The 18,874-nt window shown below is 37.7% G+C and overlaps 1 protein-coding gene across 2 annotated transcripts in view; it reads right to left on the bottom strand.

Moving 5' to 3' along the window:
• CPNE8 (copine 8) overlaps nt 1-18,874 on the bottom strand; it is a 268,048-nt gene that overhangs the window by 222,690 nt on the left and 26,484 nt on the right. For both annotated transcript variants that reach the window (XM_081483375.1, XM_081483374.1), the window contains exons 2-3: nt 4,565-4,605; nt 2,725-2,771 (exon numbers count right to left, since the gene is read on the bottom strand). In XM_081483375.1, the coding sequence (XP_081339501.1) occupies nt 2,725-2,771; nt 4,565-4,605 (88 nt within the window). The remainder of the gene's footprint in view (nt 1-2,724; nt 2,772-4,564; nt 4,606-18,874) is intronic.

The raw sequence follows: 18,874 nt of genomic DNA, 5'->3' as shown, positions 1-18,874 counted from the left end.
TATACACATACATAAATGGCATATTAACCATATAAAAATGATGAAATTTTACATTTGCAACAACATGAATGGACTTGGAGAATATTTTGCTAAGTGAAATAAGCTACTTTATATGTGGAATATAAAAAAATACAACAAACTAGTGAATATAACAAAAAGAAAAAGATTCAGAGATAGAAAGAAGAAACTAGCAGTTACCAGTAGGGAGAGAGAAAAAAGCGGGAGGGGCAATTCAGGGGTAGAGACCAAGACTAAGGTGAAAAGGTCCTTAAGACTAAAGACTAAGGTATAAACCATTATGTATGGAATAAGCTATAAAGATATTCTATATAACATAGAGAATTTAGTCAATACTTTATAATAACTATAAATGGAGTACAACCTTTAAAATCTACAAATCAGTATATTGTACACCTGTGACTTTTATAATATTACAAATCAACTATACTGATATAAAAATAATAAAATCATTAACCATGAAAAAGTATAATTCTGCCTCCTTGCTTTTACTCCATTAAACAAAGTATTTGTATTTAGGTTGGTGCAAATGTAATTATGCTTTCAGGCTGTGAATTTTAAATCATTATAACTAAGCTCAAGCATACCTTTATTAATGAAAATAGGAGCCATTACAATCTACACATTTTTTGCAAATGAGAAATAAGTTTGCTTATCCCTGTAGCATAAAAATCCATGCTTCGGGATTTGACAAATTCTTGGAAAGAATTTTCCAATCCTGCTGGTTGTGGAAGTGTTTTCTCTGCAAAATATTATAGAGATGCTTGAAGAAGTGGTGGTTGGTGAGATGTCAGGTGAATATGGAGGATGAGGGAAAACTTCATATCCTAATTTGTTCAAATTTTGAAGCTTTGGTTGTGCAACATGCCATCAGGTGTTGTCATGGAGAAGAATTGGGTCTTTTCTGTTGACCAATGCCAGTTGCAGGCGTTATAGATTTTAATGCATTTCATCAATTTCCTGAGCATACTTCTTAGATGCAATTTCACTGGGATTCAGAAAGCTGCAGTGAATGAGATCAGCAGCAGACCATGAGCTTTTTTGTTATAAGTTTGGTTTTGGAAAGTGCTTTAGAGCTCTTCTCTGTCCAACCACTGAGCTGGTCATTGAGAGTCATCATAAAAATAGCCACTTTTTGTCACACATCACAATCCAATTAAGAAATGCCTCATTATTATTGTGTAGAATAAGACGTCACTTCAAAAATGCATGTTTTGATTTCTTGTAGCATATTTAAAAGCAGAGACATTACTTTGCCAACAAAAGTCCGTCTAGTCAAGGCTATGGTTTTTCCAGTGGTCATGTATGGATGTGAGAGTTGGACGGTGAAGAAAGCTGAGGACTGCAGAATTGATGCTTTTGAACTGTGGTGTTGGAGAAGACTCTTGAGAGTCCCTTGGACAGCAAAGAGATCCAATCAATCCATCCTAAAGGAGATCAATCCTGGGTGTTCATTGGAAGGACTGATGTTGAAGCTGAAACTCCAATACTTTGGCCACCTCATGCGAAGAGTTGACTCATTGGAAAAGACCCTAATGCTGGGTAGGATTGGGGGCAAGAGGAGAAGGGGACGACAGAGGATGAGATGGTTGGATGGCATCACTGACTCGATGGACATGGGTTTGGGTAGACTCCGGGAGTTGGTGATGGACGGAGAGGCCTGGCGTGCTGCAATTCATGGGGTTGCAAAGAGTCAGACACAACTGATTGACTGAACTGAATTGAACTGAACATGAGGCATGATAAATGTATAGAGCTTTTTCACCTTTCCAATTTGCTTCAAATGCCAAATGACCATAGAATGGTTGATGTTAAGTTCTTGGGCAACTTCTCATTTAGTTGTAAGAGGATCTACTTCAATGATGGCTCTCAGTTGGTTGTTCTCAACTTCCGATGGCCAGTGATTACACTTCTCAACTTCAAGACTCTTGCCTCCTTTGCAAATCTTCTTGAACCACCACTGCACTGTATTTGTTAACAATTCCCACGCCAAATGCATTGTTCATGTTGTGAGCTGCTTTACAACCCATTTTGTACTCAAATAAGAAAACTGCCCAAATTTACAATTTGCCTAACATTATTTACATAGTCTAAAATAAATATACAATAAACAAGTAATAATATTACAGCAAGCAATTAAGTCATTAGCAAAAAAAATAAATAGATGCATAACCTTCTTTATTTTGAATGTATTCCAATATCAAATGGCCAATTTCAACAATACAAAACTGCAATTACTTTTGCACCAACTTAATAATAGGAAACTTAGTTTTTACTTTATTTTCAAATAACAAGTTACTACCTGTCAAAAACCAGATAATTGATATCAATCACCACACTTAAAATCCTTTAAAACAATATTTTATAAAATCAGTAGTTGACCTCAAAAAGTGAGACTGAATCTACACTTCAACTGTGTAAGAATTGGATCATACTAAATTTATGTAAGACTGAGGAAAACAAAAATCAAGGCTAGATTATTTCACAGAAAGATCATAAATGAGCTAAACATTGAAGACTATTAAAAACAAAACACAAAAATTGCTTTCATCAAATTAAAATGAAATAAAATTAAAAAGAAATTCAATCTTTGGGTTGAAGATGACTTAAAATAACTAAAAATAGGAGAGTATCATCTTGATTACATTGTAACTTATACCATGCCTCGCAGCATAAAAATCACATTTTTAAAATTTCAATTCTTACCTCTCTCCATTCTTTATTTCCAACTCCTTGTATATATAAGACACAAACTACAAAAAGATGGAAAAAATAAATATATCTAAACATTTTTTATAAATATCAAGTGAACAAACACAATTTATTTTTCAGCTGTTCAAAAGGTATATTAAAATTAGTTCTTAATACCTCATTTTACTCTGGCAGGAAAATTGCTAATAAATCATCACATGATTAAATATTTTTGTAAATAAGCAAAAAAATGATAACAGGTCTTTAGACCTTAACATGTGTAGGTCTTGGCACAAAAATATAATAATTATTTGCTAACATCTTGAATTACATTATGCTACAAATGTAGATTTTTTTTTTTTTAACTAAGGTTAAATAGTTTTGTGAATTCTCTGGTGGCTCAGCTGGTAAAGAATCTGCCTGCAATGCAGGAGACCAGGGTTCAGTTCCTAGGTTAGGAAAATCCCCTATTGAAAGGATTGGTGACTCACTCTAGTTCTCTGGCCTGCAAAATTCCATGGATGGAGGAGCCTGGTGGGACACAGTCCATGGGGTCTCAAAGAGGCGACACAACTGAGCAACTAACACACACACAAACAGTTTTGAAATATTTCAGTATGTTACTAGTCATAAGTCACGCTCTTCCTAGGATATTTATAATCTTCAAAAGCATCATAGGAAGGACAATCTGCACCAAATCAAATGTTAAATTTGATATCTACAACTTGTATCCTCAATGTTTGTAAACAAGAAATCCTGCCAACAACAAAAGGAAGTCCAAAAAAGATAGATTAAAAGTCTAAAGTAAAGATTTAGGGATAAAAATATCCCACTCACTTACTGATGAGTCCTGGGAACTTTGAATACCTACAAATTGTAATGCCTTTTCTCCTGTGACAATCTCAAGAATTAATCATCAACTTAAAAAACCCCTCTCAGGTCATTAAACCACATAGGTTCATACATTTGTAGAGATGGAAAGTAACCAGATATCAACTTCTATTCTTGATTTATACATGATTTCTATCGTTTTCTAATTAAAATTGGCTTTCATTGTGCAATTTATCTCCAGCTTTCAATATATACATAATTAGTAATCAAAAAATTCAGCTCATTCAAGATGTTATATAATTCATTTGGTTATACATGACTTTATATACTTCCTTTATTCACAAAAAGAGGAAAATTGTTACTCTGTGACTTGATCACTTAGAATTATGGCCCATTACAGCTGTCTTTCAAATATAATTTCTATCATATAGCTTTACAATGAGGTGGGTTTTTTTTTTAATAAATTTATTTATTTTAGTTGGGGGCTAATTACTTTACAATACTGTAGTAGTTTTTGCCATACATTGACATGAATCAGCCATGGGTTTACATGTGTTCCCCTTCCTGGACCCCCCTCCCACCTCCCTCCCCATCCCATCCCTCTGAATGAATTTTCCTGCATTGGAGTCATTTGTATTTTCTTCTTAAGTCTCAAAATGCTGAGCAATTCCCTCTCTTTAGCCAGAGTACTGCCCAGGTAGATAAGAATGAAGGGCTGAGACCATATTCCTCCTTGCTTTCTAGTCTTTAGGACAATATTTAAGTAAAAATAATAATTTTCATGCAACTTTTTACAAAATCAAGTAAGTAAAATAAGTTGTTGTTGTTCAGTTGCTAAGTCATGTCCAACTCTCTGTGACCCCATGAACCACAGCACACCAAGCTTCCCTTTTTTTTCAATATCATCCATGAGTTTGCTAAAACTCATGTCCATTGTGTCAACGATGCCATTGAATCATCTCATCCTCTGTTGCCCCCTTCTCCTCCTGAATAGACTATTTCAAAAAGCAAGTTTAATACTTACCTGGATCAGATTTAGAAAACGTGTCTCTGTCAAGAAGATTTCTGTTGACGAAAAAAGAAAATGCTAGATAAATATAATACTAAAATATTTATATAAATGTGTAAACATATAAATGTAATATATACATTAAATTAACAATGACTTAGAAGTTCTAAAATTTAAATTTGTGCTGCATATTCATCCTCCACTAACTGGTAATAATTATAAAAGCTATATTACATTTTTATATTTAATACTTATAATAAAAACCTCATGTTTACCCTGTCCTAGTTTTCTACCAAGAGTACCACCCATGTGCATTTATCAGTACCATGCTTAATATTTGAAATGCTTTTTTCATATAAACTTGATACACTTTCATATTCCAGGTTCTTAAAAATTACTCTTTCCATGGAATCATGATACACTGAGAAAATACAAATATAGTCAACAGAACAGCACACATCAAAAAAAAAAAAAAGAAAAGAAAATCAGACTACATCTTCAAATATTTCTGAAAAGAAAAGAAAATGTCAGACATGTTTATATTTGGAACTGTCAGTTTCAAAGATTACTAGCCAGAAATCAAATTAAAATAATCCATTTGTCCTTTAAGCAGACACTATGACTCCAGAAATGATTAAAAAAAAAACAAACAGTAAATTCTTAAAACATTTCCATTTGAGAATCTACTGTATTATATATTTATAAAGGAAGTACTCCACTTAAGTGGAAATTTTCCAGTTTTTCCAATGTGTCTAGTTTTGCTCATTAAGTGTCCTTAAAAAATGTAATTCAATTCTTTCTTTCAGAGTTCATAAAAACCAAGGAGAGACAGTACAAATATCACAGTATGCTTGCAGCTTAAAAACTGTGTTATATATCAGTTCAGTTCAGTCGCTCAGTCGTGTCTGACTCTTTGCGACTCCATGAATCGCAGCACGCCAGGCCTCCCTGTCCATCACCAACTCTCGGAGTTTACACAAACCCACATCCATCGAGTCAGTGATGCCATCCAACCATCTCATCCTCTGTCGTCCCCTTCTCCTCCTGCCCCCAATCGTTCCCAGCATCAGGGTCTTTTCCAATGAGTCAACTCTTCACATGAGGTGGCCAAAGTACTGGAGTTTCAGCTTCAACATCAGTCCTTCCAATGAACACCCAGGACTGATCTCCTTTAGGATGGACTGGTTGGACTTCCTTGCAGTCCAAGGGACTCTCAAGAGTCTTCAACACCACAGTTCAAAAGCATCAATTCTTTGGCGCTCAGCTTTCTTCATCGTCCAACTCTCACATCCATACATGACTACTGGAAAAACCATAGCCTTGACTAGACAGACATTTGTTGGCAAAGTAATGTCTCTGCTTTTAAATATGCTATCTAGGTTGGTCATAAACTTCCTTCCAAGGAGTAAGCGTCTTTTAATTTCATGGCTGCAATCACCATCAGCAGTGATTTTGGACCCCCCAAAAATAAAGTCTCTCACTGTTCCCACTGTTTCCCCATCTATTTCCCATGAAGTGATGGGACCAGATGTCATGATCTTAGTTTTCTGAACGTTGAGCTTTAAGCCAACTTTTTCACACTCCTCTTTCACTTTCATCAAGAGGCTCCTTAGTTCTTCTTCACTTTCTGCCGTAAGAGTGGTGTCATCTGCATATCTGAGGTTATTGGTATTTCTCCCAGCAATCTTGATTCAAGCTTGTGCTTCTTCCAGCCCAGCGTTTCTCATGATGCACTCTGCATATAAGTTAAATAAGCAGGGTGACAATATACAGCCTTGACGTACTCCTTTTCCTATTTGGAACCAGTCTGTTGTTCCATGTCCAGTTCTAACTGTTGCTTCCTGACCTGCATACAGGTTTCTCAAGAGACAGATCAGATGGTCTGGTATTCCCTTCTCTTTCAGAATTTTCCACAGTTTATTGTGATCTACACAGTCAAAGGCTTTGGCGTAGTCAATAAAGCAGAAATAGATGCTTTTCTGGAACTCTCTTGCTTTTTCGATGAGCCAGTGGATGTTGGCAATGTGATCTCTGGTTCCTCTGTCTTTTCTAAAACCAGCTTGAACATCTGGAAGTTCACGGTTCACATATTGCTGAAGCCTGGCTTGGAGAATTTTGAGCATTACTTTACTAGCATGTGAGATGAGTGCAATTGTGCGGTAGTTTGAGCATTCTTTGGCATTGCCTTTCTTTGGGATTGGAATGAAAACTGACCTTTTCCAGTCCTGTGGCCACTGCTGAGTTTTCCAAATTTGCTGGCATATTGAGTGCAGCACTTTCACAGCATCACCTTTGAGGATTTGAAATAGCTCAACTGGAATTCCATCACCTCCACTAGCTTTGTTCATAGTGATCCTTTCTAAGGCCCACTTGACTTCACATTCCAGGATGTCTGGCTCTAGGTGAGTGATCACACCATCGTGATTATCTGGGTCATAAGATCTTTTTTGTACAGTTCTTCTGTGTATTCTTGCCACCTCCTCTTAATATCTTCTGCTTCTGTTAGGTCCATACCATTTCTGTCCTTTATTGAGCCCATCTTTGCATGAAATATTCCCTTGGTATCTATAATTTTCTTGAAGAGATCTCTAGTCTTTCCCAATCTGTTGTTTTCCTCTATTTCTTTGCATTGATCGCTGAGGAAGGCTTTCTTATCTCTCCTTGCTATTCTTTGGAACTCTGCATTCAGATGAGAATATCTTTCCTTTTCTCCTTTGCTTTTCGCTTCTCTTCTTTTCCCAGCTATTTGTAAGGCCTCCTCAGACAGCCATTTTGCCTTTTTGCATTTCTTTTCCGTGGGGATGGTCTTGATCCCTGTCTCCTGTACAATGTCACGAACCTCCGTCCATAGTTCATCAGGCACTCTGTCTATCAGATCTAGTCCCTTAAATCTATTTCTCACTTCCACTGTATAATCATAAGGGATTTGATTTAGGTCATACCTGAATGGTCTAGTGGTTTTCCCTACTTTCTTCAATTTAAGTCTGAATTTGGCAATAAACAGTTCATGATCTGAGCCACAGTCTGCTCCCAGTCTTGTTTTTGCTGACTGTATAGAGCTTCTCCATCTTTGGCTGTAAAGAATATAATCAATCTGATTTCGATGTTGACCATCTGGTGATGTTCATGTGCAGAGTCTTCTCTTGTGTTGTTGGAAGAGGGTTTTTGCTATGACAGTGCGTTCTCTTGGCAAAACTCTATTAGCCTTTGCCCTGCTTCATTCTGTACTCCAAGGCCAAATTTGCCTGTTACACCAGGTGTTAACTGACTTCTTACTTTTGCATTCCAATCCCCTATAATGAAGAGGACATCTTTTTTGGGTGTTAGTTCTAAAAGGTCTTGTAGGTCTTCATAGAACTGTTCAAGTTCAGTTTCTTCAGCATTACTGGTCAGGGCATATACTTGGATTACCGTGATATTGAATGGTTTGCCTTGGAAACGAACAGAGATTATTCTGTCATTTTTGAGATTGCATCGTGTTATACATATATAAATGAAAATAATGTGATTCTAGTACCTTACTTATCTTAAAAAAAAAAAATACAATCTTTAGCCACAAACAGAAAATAATGGATTTCTATCAACATTAAAGATAAATACTCTTAATCATAGACTTTACTTGCACATTATTTCTTCTAGCCATTAGGATCCATAACATATAGTGGTAAGGTCAAAAACTAAAAATTTAGACCTTTTATAATATGAGAAAAAAACCTCCATAAACTCTCCATATCTTAGTCCCTAAACTTTGCAATTTAAATTTCTCATTGCTCTTTGATAATAAATTTCAGCTATACTTTGATTATATGAACAACACAGAAAAGACTATTTCTGACGAGATTTAATTCCCCAAAGATTAATTTATGCAATGGCTGTGCGACCCTGAAGTGGCGAGCAGCCGAGAGGAGATACCCCACGTCCAAGGTCAGGAGCGGAGACCGTGAGGAGATACCCCACGTCCAAAGTAAGGAGCAGCAACTGCCCTTTGTTGGAGCAGCCATGAAGGCATACCCCACGTCCAAGGTAAGAGAAACCCCAGTAAGACAGTAGGCGCTGAGAGAGGGCATCAGAGGGCAGACAGACTGAAACCACGATCAAAGAAAACTAGCCAATCTGATCACATGGACCACAGCCTTGTCTAATTCAATGAAACTAAGCCATGTCGTGTAGGACCACTCAAGACGGCCAGGTCATGGTGGAGAGTTCTGACAAAATGTGGTCCACTGGAGAAGGGAATGGAAAGCCACTTCAGTATTCTTGCCTTGAGAATCCCATGAACACTATGAAAAGGCAAAAAGATAGGACACTGAAGGGACCTAATTAAAATGAAAAGCTTTTGCACAACAAAGGAAACTATAAGTAAGGTGAAAAGACAGCCTTCAGAATGGGAGAAAATAATAGCAAACGAAGCAACAGACAAACAATTAATCTCAAAAATATACAAGCAACTCCTGCAGCTGAATTCCAGAAAAATAAACGACCCAATCAAAAAATCGGCCAAAGAACTAAACAGACATTTCTCCAAAGAAGACATGCAGATGGCTAACAAACACATGAAAAGATGCTCAACATCACTCATTATTAGAGAAATTCAAATCAAAACCACAATGAGGTACCATTTCACACCAGTCAGAATGGCTGCTATCCAAAAGTCTACAAGCAATAAATGCTGGAGAGGGTGTGGAGAAAAGGGAACCCTCTTACACACTGTTGGTGGGAATGCAAACTAGTACAGCCACTATGGAGAACAGTGTGGAGATTCCTCAAAAAACTGGGAATAGAATTGCCATATGACCCAGCAATCCCACTGCTGGGCATACACACTGAGGAAACCAGAATTGAAAGAGACGCCTGTACCCCAATGTTCATCGCAGCACTGTTTACAATAGCCAGGACATGGAAGCAACCTAGATGTCCATCAGCCGATGAATGGATAAGGAAGCTGTGGTACATATACACAATGGAATATTACTCAGCCATTAAAAAAAAATGCATTTGAATCGGTTCTATTGAGATGGATGAAACTGGAGCCCATTATACAGAGTGAAGTAAGCCAGAAAGAAAAACACCAATACAGTATACTAATGCATATATATGGAATTTGAAAGATGGTAATGATAACCCTATATGCGAGACAGAATAAGAGACACAGATGCATAGAACAGTCTTATGGACTCTGAGGGAGGTGAGGGTGGGACGTTCTGGGAGAATAGCATTGAAACATGTATATTATCATATGTGAAACAGAACACCATTCCAGGTTCAATGCATGAGACAAATGCTCACGGCTGGGGCAATGGGATGACCCAGAAGGATGGGATGAGGAGGGAGGTGGGAGGGGGGTTCAGGATGGGGAACATATGTAAACCCATGGCTGATTCATGTCAATGTATGGCAAAAACCACTACAATATTGTAATTAGCCCCCAACTAAAATAAATAAATTTATTAAAAAAAAAAAAAGATGAACTCCCCAGGTCGGTAGGTGCCCAATATGTTACTGGAGATCAGTGGAGAAATAACTCCAGAAAGAATGAAGACAGAGCCAAAGCAAAAACAACACCCAGTTGTGGATGTGACTGGTGATAGAAGCAAGGTCTAATGCTGTAAAGAGCAATATTGCATAGGAACTTGGAAAAAATTAAAAAATTCCCAATAAGATCAGAAAAAAAACAAAGGTGTCCACTCTAACCACTATTATTCAACATAGATTTGGAAGTCCTAGCTATGGCAATTAGCGAAGCAAAAAAAATAAAAGGATTCCAGATTGGAAAAGAAGTAAAACTCTCACTGTTTGCAGATAACATGATACTATACATAGAAAACCCGAAAGAAACTATCAGAAAATTACTAGAGCTAATCAGTGAATTTAACAAAGTGGTGGGATAGAAGATCAATACACAGAAATCACCTGCATTCCTATATACTAACAATGAAAATCATTAAAAACAAAAAAATTAAAGAATCAATCCCAGTCACCATTGCAACAAAAAGAATAAAACATCTAGGAATAAACCTACCTACGCAGACAAAAGAACTCTATATGCAAAATTATAAGACACTGATGAAAGAAATCAAAGATGACATAAACAGAAGGAGAGACATTCCATTGCCTGAGTAGGAAGAATCAATATTGTAAAAATGACTATACTACCAAGTGCAATCCACAGATTCAATGCGATTCCTATCAAATTATCAATGGCATTTTTTTCAGAACTAGAACAAAAAATCTCAAATTCATATGGAAACACAAAAGACCCTGAATAGCCAAAGCAGTCTTGAGAAACAAGAATGGAGCTGGAGGAATCAAACTGCCTGACTTCAGACTATAGTACAAAGCTACAGTCATCAAGACAGTATGGTACTCACACAGAAACAGAAATATAGGCCAATGAAACAAAACAGAGCCCAGAGATAAGCCCACACACATATAGAACCTTATTTTTTACAAAGGAGGCAAGAATATACAATGGGGCAAAATATACTCTTCAATAATGGTGCTGAGAAAACTGAACAGTTACATGTAAAAGAATGAAATAAGAACACTTCCTAATGCCATACACAAAGATAAACTCAAAATGGATTAAAGACCTAATTAATTATCTGTCAGTTGTTTCCTTTGAAACAGAAATTATAAAACTCTTAGGGGAAAACATAGGCAGAACAATCAAGGACATAAATCAAAGCAAGATCCTCTATGACCCACCTCCCAGAGTAATGGAAATAAAAACAAAAATAGACAAGTGGGACCTAAATAAACACAAAAGCTTTTGCACAGCAAAGGAAACAACAAACAAGGTGAAAAGACTACCTTCAGAATGGCAGAAAATAATAGCAAAGGAAACAACTGACAAAGAATTAATTTCCAAAATATAAAAGCAACTCATACAAGCCAATAACAGAAAAACAAACAACCCAATCAAAACGTGGGAAAAAGACCTAAAATCGCTCATTATTAGAGAAATGTAAATCAAAACTACAGTGAGGTATCACCTCACACCAGTCAGAATGGCTACCATCAAAAAGTCTATAAACAATAAATGCTGGAGAGCGTGTGGAGAAAATGGAACCCTCTTGCATTGCTGGTGGGAATGTAAACTGATACAGCCACTATGGAAAACGGTATGGAGATTCCTTAAAAAATTAGGAATAAAACCACCATATTACACAGCAATCCCACTATTAGGCATATACCCTGAGGAAACCAACATTGAAAAAGACACATGTACCCCAGTGTTCATTGCAGCAGTGTTTACAATAGCTAGAATATGAAAGCAGCCTAGATGCCCATCGACAGATGAATGGAAAAAGAAGCTGTGATACATATATACGATGGACTATTACTCCGCCATTAGAAAGAATGCATTTGAGTCAGTTCTAATGAGGTGGACGAATGTAGAGCCAATTAAACAGAGTGAAGTAAGTCAGAAAGAGAAAGATAAGTATCATACACATAAGGAGTATGTCAAGGCTGTATATTGTCACTGTGCTTATTCAACTTATATGCAGAGTACATCATGAGAAATGCTGGGCTGGAAAAAGCACAAGCTGGAATCAAGGTTACTGGGAGAAATATCAATAACCTCAGATAGGCAGATGACACCACCCTTATGGCAGAAAGTGAAGAGGAGCTAAAAAGCCTCTTGATGAAAGTGAAAGAGGAGAGTGAAAAAGTTGGCTTAAAGCTCAACATTCAGAAAACTAAGATCATGGCATCTGGTCCCATCACTTCACGGAAAATAGATGGAGAAACAGTGGAAACAGTGTCAGACTATTTTGGGGGGCTCCAAAATCACTGCAGATGGTGATTGCAGCCATGAAATTAAAAGAACTTACTCCTTGGAAGGAAAGTTATGACCAACCTAGATAGCATATTAAAAATCAGAGACATTACTTTGCCAACAAAGGTCCATCTAGTCAAGGTTATGGTTTATCCAGTAGTCATGTATCGATGTGAGAGTTGGACTATAAAGAGGGCTGAGTGTCGAAGAATTGATGCTTTTGAACTGTGGTGTTGGAGAAGACTCTTGAGAGTCCCTTGGACTGCAAGGAGGTCCAACCAGTCCATCCTAAAGGAGATCAGTCCTGGGTGTTCATTGGAAGGACTGATGTTGAAGATGAAACTCCAATACTTTGGTCACCTCCTGCGAAGAGTTGAGTCATTCGAAAAGACCCTGATCCTGGGAAGGATTGGGGGCAGGAGGAAAAGGGGACTACATAGGGTGAGATGGCTGGATGGCATCACCGACTCGATGGACATGAGTTTGGGTAAACTCTGGGAGTTGGTGATGGACAGAGAGGCCTGGCGTGCTGCAATTCATGGGGTCGCAAAGAGTCGGACACCACTGAGCGATTGAACTGAACTGAACTGAATGCATACATATGGGATCTAGAAGGATGGTACTGGATGGATTTATTTGCAGGGCAGCAATGGAAAAACAGACATAGAGAACAGACTCATGGTTATGGGGGGAGGGGAAGAAGGAGAGAGTGACATGTATGGAGAGAGTAACATGGAATCTTACAATACCATATGTAAAATAGATAGCCAATGGGAATTTGCTGTATGAGTCAGGTAACTCAAACAGGGGCTCTGTAACAACCTAGAGTGATGGGATGGGGAGGGAGATGGAAGGTAGATAACAGGAGGGAGGGGACATGGGTGAACCTATGGCTGACTCTTGGATGTTTGACAGAAAATAACAAAATTCTATAAAGAAATTAACCTTCAATTTAAAAAATACATACATACATATATATATATATATATATATATATATATATATATATATACACATGCAATATATTTGTTCTAGGGAATAAATCTTCAAATTTAAAGCATTAAGTGAGTTCCACAAACACTGTTACTTATGGCCAGCAGAACTGAATGAAATTGTTCTACTTAAATTTTAGTAAGAACAAAAATTGTTTTAATAAAAACAAACAAAAAGGAATCTCAACCTGGAGAGCAAGCAGGTCAAGCCAAAAAATTGGCTATCCTATTCCTGAGATACTTCAGGGAGGAGATAAGACCCTAGTGTTGCTGGAAGAAACAATGGGATAGACAGAATATATGGAAAAACCTAGAATCTACTTGCAAAGATTGTGCCTATGCTGACTCTTCAGTGATCAGGGCTTTACACTGGTGGCCACTGCCTTGCCATACTCCCAATTCAAGTGAGGTTAATACTCCAGCTTGGCTTATTCTTCACAAGTGTGGCATGAGATCTGATCCACACCTAGAAAAAGACTCGGTCTTTATTGCAGGGAGAGCCCAGAAACCTAGCATAAGGTCCTGGTGGGTGGCAGCAGCCTTTGTCAGTACTTCCTGAGGTAACATGACACTCACAATATGTTCCTTCTTCCATCTAAGGCAGTGCTCCAGTCCTACCCATTCCACTGCACACTTCTGCTGGATTTTTAACAGAAAAGTTCTGGGAGAAGAATGCCACAGAGGCAGCCCAGATCTCCAGCAGCAGCCAGCCACCTCAATTTCTGCAGCCCAAATGCCCCAACCTTCAATTCCAGTCCAGCAAATGCTCTAGACTCATCCACTCCATGCCATAGACTTGTACTAGATCAAGGATGAAGAGCTTCAGATGCCTAGATAAGTAGCACATTAGACCTTGGTGAGTGCATGGGACTTGCCTCAGCAATCCTTTCTGTTGGTACAGGACAGGCACTAAAGATTAATAATACCTGATCACCCTCACCCTCAGGGCTTTTAGTCAAACAACTACAGAGAACAACCCCCCTCTGACAGGGCAGTGACAGACACTGGCCAGCACATCCTAAGGAAAGACATGACAGGCATCCATATCAAAACCACCCATCATATGAAAGACACTGAACACACACAGCCTACTCAGGGATGCTGCTACATAAAAACACACTTTAAGACCACAAAAGATAACTGTTTCTTCTGAATTCACAGAGAAAGAGAAAGTTAAATAAAATAAAAAGGCAGAGAAACTATTCTCAACTGAAACAGCAAAAGAAAACCCCTGAAAAAATATTGAACAGAGATAATCAGTCTACCAGACAAAGAGTTCAAAACGTCAGTAATAAAAATTCTAAATGAATTGAGAAAGCTTATTGATATAAAGAAAGGCAATTTTAACAAGCAATTAAAAATTATAAAGGTGACATAAAAATAGATACTTCAATTTCTAAGATAGGAAGCAATGAATAGCCAACTATAAATAAATGACACAAAAGTTTTCAAAAGTGATTTGCAAGACAGAATAATGGAAATCACCCAAACAGAACAGCAAATAGAAAAATAAAAACAAAACAACATCCAAGATCTATGGAATAATATAAAACATACCAAACTACATATAACAGAGATTCCAGAAAGAGAGACAAAGGAATAAAATGTATGTGAATTAAGCATGGCTGAAAACTTCTCATACCTAAAGAAGGAAACAGATATCCAAGTCCAGGAAGCATAGAGGCTTCCAAACCAGAACAACAACAACAACAAAAAACCCCACACCACGACAAGTAATTAAAATTGCAAAAGCTAAATGTAGAGAATTCTAAAGGAAGCATGAGAAAACCGCTCATATAGGGCATTCTCTATATGAAAGGATAAGACTACCAGCTAATTTATCTATAGAAACTTTTCAGGCCAAATGGGAGTCACAGAATATAGTCAAAGTCCTGAAAACGAAAAGCCTTCAACCTAGAATACTCTACCGCAAAATTTTATCATTTAGAATACAAGGAAAGGAAAAGAATTCTTAGGCAAGCAATAACTAAAAGAATTCAGCAATTTCAAACCTACCTTAAAATAAATCCTGAAGAGTCTTCTCTAACTAGAAAGAATCCCAATAGGAATCCACAACAGGAAGGCCAAGCATACGGTAAGAATTGAAGAGCACTTAAATAAGCCAGTTTGAATTGTTGTTGTTTAGTTGCTAAGTCATATCCAATTCTTTGTGACCCCACGTACTGTAGCAAGCCTACTCTGTCCATGGAATTTCCCAAGCAAGAATACTGGAGTGGGTTGACATTTCCTTCTCAAGGGATCCACCCAAGACAGTGTTCAATCCCGAGTCTCCTGCATTAGAGGCAGATTCTTTACATAGAGCCATGGGGGAAGAGCAAAATAAGCCAGTACACAGATTTTTTTAAAAAAAAGATTGTAAAAGCAACGACAGCTACAATAAACAGTAAAAGGATAAGCATGAAGATGAAAACATGACATCAAACACAAAACATGGAGAAGTGGAGTAATAAATGTAGAACTTTAAGAATGTGTTGAACATCAGTGATAATCAGTTTAAAGAAGTACATATCATTATAGGTCAAGCTACATGAACTCCATGGTAACCACAAATCAAAAGCCTACAATATTCAAGAAAACTAAAAAGAAAGGAACTCAATCATACTACCACAGAAAATCATGAAACTACAATGGGTGAAAAAAACAAAGAAGAAATAACCAAGGAACTAAAAAAATCTGCAAAATAAGGAATAAAAATAGTAATAAATACAAACTATCAATAGTTACTTTAAATATCAATGAACTAAATGCACCAATCAAAACACATAGAGTGTCTTATTAGATTAAAAAAAAAAAACTTCAACATGCTACCTACAATAAACTCACTTCAGTGTGAAAGAAATAGAATGAAAAGATATTTCATGAAATGGTAATAACAAGAAAGCAGGGATACTTGTACTAAACAATACTTGTATCAACCAAAGAAGACTTTGAAATTAATACTGTAAAGAAAAAGACGAGCATTGTATAATGATAAAAAGATTGCTAAAAGAAGAGAAAAAGATACTTACTGACATATGTACACCCAAGAGAGAAGCGTCTAAATAGATAAAGCCAATACTGACAGACATAAAGGGAGAAATCAACAATAATACAATAAAAGTAGGAGACTTCAACACCCTACTGACATCAGTGGAGAGATCAAGATAAAAATCAGTTAGGCATCTTCTCCTGCCAGAGCACCAAAATCGCAAATAGCTGTTGAACAACCATCGACAGGAAGACAGTCAGTTCAGTTCAGTCACTCAGTCGTGTCCAACTCTTTGCAACCCCATAGACTGCAGCACACCAGGCCTCCCTGTCTGTCACCAACTCCTGGAGTTAACCCAAACCCATGTCCATTGAGTCAGTGATGCCATCCAACCATCTCATCCTCTTTCATCCCCTTCTCCTCCTGCCTTCAATCTTTCCCAACATCAGGGTCTTTTCAAATGAGTCAGTTCTTCACATCAAGTGATCAAAGTATTGGGGTTTCAGCTTCAACATCAGTCCTTCCAATGAACACCCAGGACTGATCTCCTTTAGGATGGACTGGTTGGATCTGCTTGCAGTCCAAGGGACTCTCAAGAGTCTTCTCCAACACCACAGTTCAAAAGCATCAATTCTTCGGTGCTCAGCTTTCTTTATAATTCAACTCTCACATCCATACATGACCACTGGAAAAACCATAGCCTTGACTAAACGGATCTTTGTTGACAAAGTAATGTCTTTGCTTTTTAATATGCTGTCTAGGTTGGTCATAACTCTCCTTCCAAACAGTAAGCGTCTTTTAATTTCATGGCTGCAATCACCATCAGCAGTGATTTTGGAGCCCAAAAAAATAAAGTCAGCCACTGTTTCCACTGTTTCCCCATCTATTTCCCATGAAGTGATGGGACCAGATGCCATGATCTTAGTTTTCTGAACATTGAGCTTTAAGCCAACTTTTTCACTCTCCTCTTTCACTTTCATCAAGAGGCTCTTTAGTTCTTCTTCACTTTCTGCCATAAGGGTGGTGTCATCTGCAGATCTGAGGTTATTGATATTTCTCCCACCACAGTCGAATGCACACACACACAAAAAAGATATTCCAAATCAAGGAAAAAGGAGAAGCCACAACAAAATGGTAGGAAGGACAAAAACAATAAAATTAAATCCTATACTCACCAAATGGGTGACCAACAAACTGGAGAATAATAATACCAAAGAAGTTCTTGCACTGTTATGAAGGTTCTAGGCCCCACATCAGGCTCCACAGTCTACTGATCCAGCCAAGTGACCGGGAATCCCCAAGGAATCTGACTTTGAAGGCCAGTGGGATTTGATTATATGACTTCCTCAGTACTGGGGGAAAAAGAAACTCCAATCTAGAAGGCACAATCAAAATCTTATGTGCACCAGGACCAAGGGGAAAGGAACACTGACCCCACAAGAGACTGAACCAGACCTACCTATGAGTGTTTGAAGGTGTCCTGCAAAGGTATGGATTGGCAGTGACCCACCATGGAGACGGGGCACTGGCAGCAACAGTCCTGGGAGGTACCTATCAGGCCTAAGTCCTCTTGGACTTAGCAACTCCAGGACTGGGTTGCCTCAGGGCAAACAACTAACAGGGAGGAAACACAGCCCTACCCATCAGCAGATAATTGGATTAAAGTTTTACTGAGCATAGCCCTGCCCACAAGTCTCCCCACAGCAAGTACCTCCCATCAGGAAGCCTGAACAAGTCACTTATCCTCACCCAGAGATGGCAGAAGAAACAAGAGCTACAATCCAAGCAGCCTCCAGCAGTAATAACACAATCACAGAAACCTAGCAGAAATGAAAAGAAATAAGATTATGTTCCAGATGAAGGAACAAGATAAATTCCCAGAAAAACAATTAAATGAAGTGGAGATAGGCAACCTTCCAGAAAAAGAAGTCAGAATAATGATAATGTAGATGATCCAGGATGGAGAATATGTCAGAAATGTTTACAGAAATGTTTACCAAAGATCTAGTAGAACTAAAGAACAAACAAACAGAAATGAACAATACACTAGAACGAATCAATAGCAGAATAACTGAGGCAAAAAAATGGATAAGTGACCTGGAAGACAGAATGGTGGAAGCATCTGCTGCAAAACTGAATATAGAAAAAAAAAAGTGAAAAGAAATGAAGACAGCCTAAGAGACCTCTGGGATGACATTAAATGCACATTCACAATATAGAGGTTCCAGAGGGAGAAGAGAGAAAGGACCCAAGAAAATATTTGAAGAGATAACAGCTGAACACTTCCCCAACATAAGAAAGGAAATAGCCAACTAAGTCTAGGAAGGCAGAGTTCAAAGCAAGATAAAATCAAGGAGGGACAAATCCAGATACACAGTAATCAAACTGAAAAAATTAAAGACAAACATAAAATATTAAAACCAACAAGGGACAAAAAGACAACATACAAGGGAAACGCCATAAGGTTATCAGATAATTTCTCAACAGAAACTACAAGCCAGAAGCATGATATATTCCAAGTGGTGAAAGGGAAGAATCTACAACCAAGAATTCTCTACCTAATA

The sequence above is a fragment of the Giraffa tippelskirchi genome, chromosome 4, assembly GCF_054371585.1.
Source record: "Giraffa tippelskirchi isolate mGirTip1 chromosome 4, T2T-mGirTip1v1.2.pri, whole genome shotgun sequence".
Taxonomy (NCBI): Eukaryota; Metazoa; Chordata; class Mammalia; order Artiodactyla; family Giraffidae; genus Giraffa; species Giraffa tippelskirchi.
This window is presented reverse-complemented; position numbering and strand designations above follow the sequence as displayed.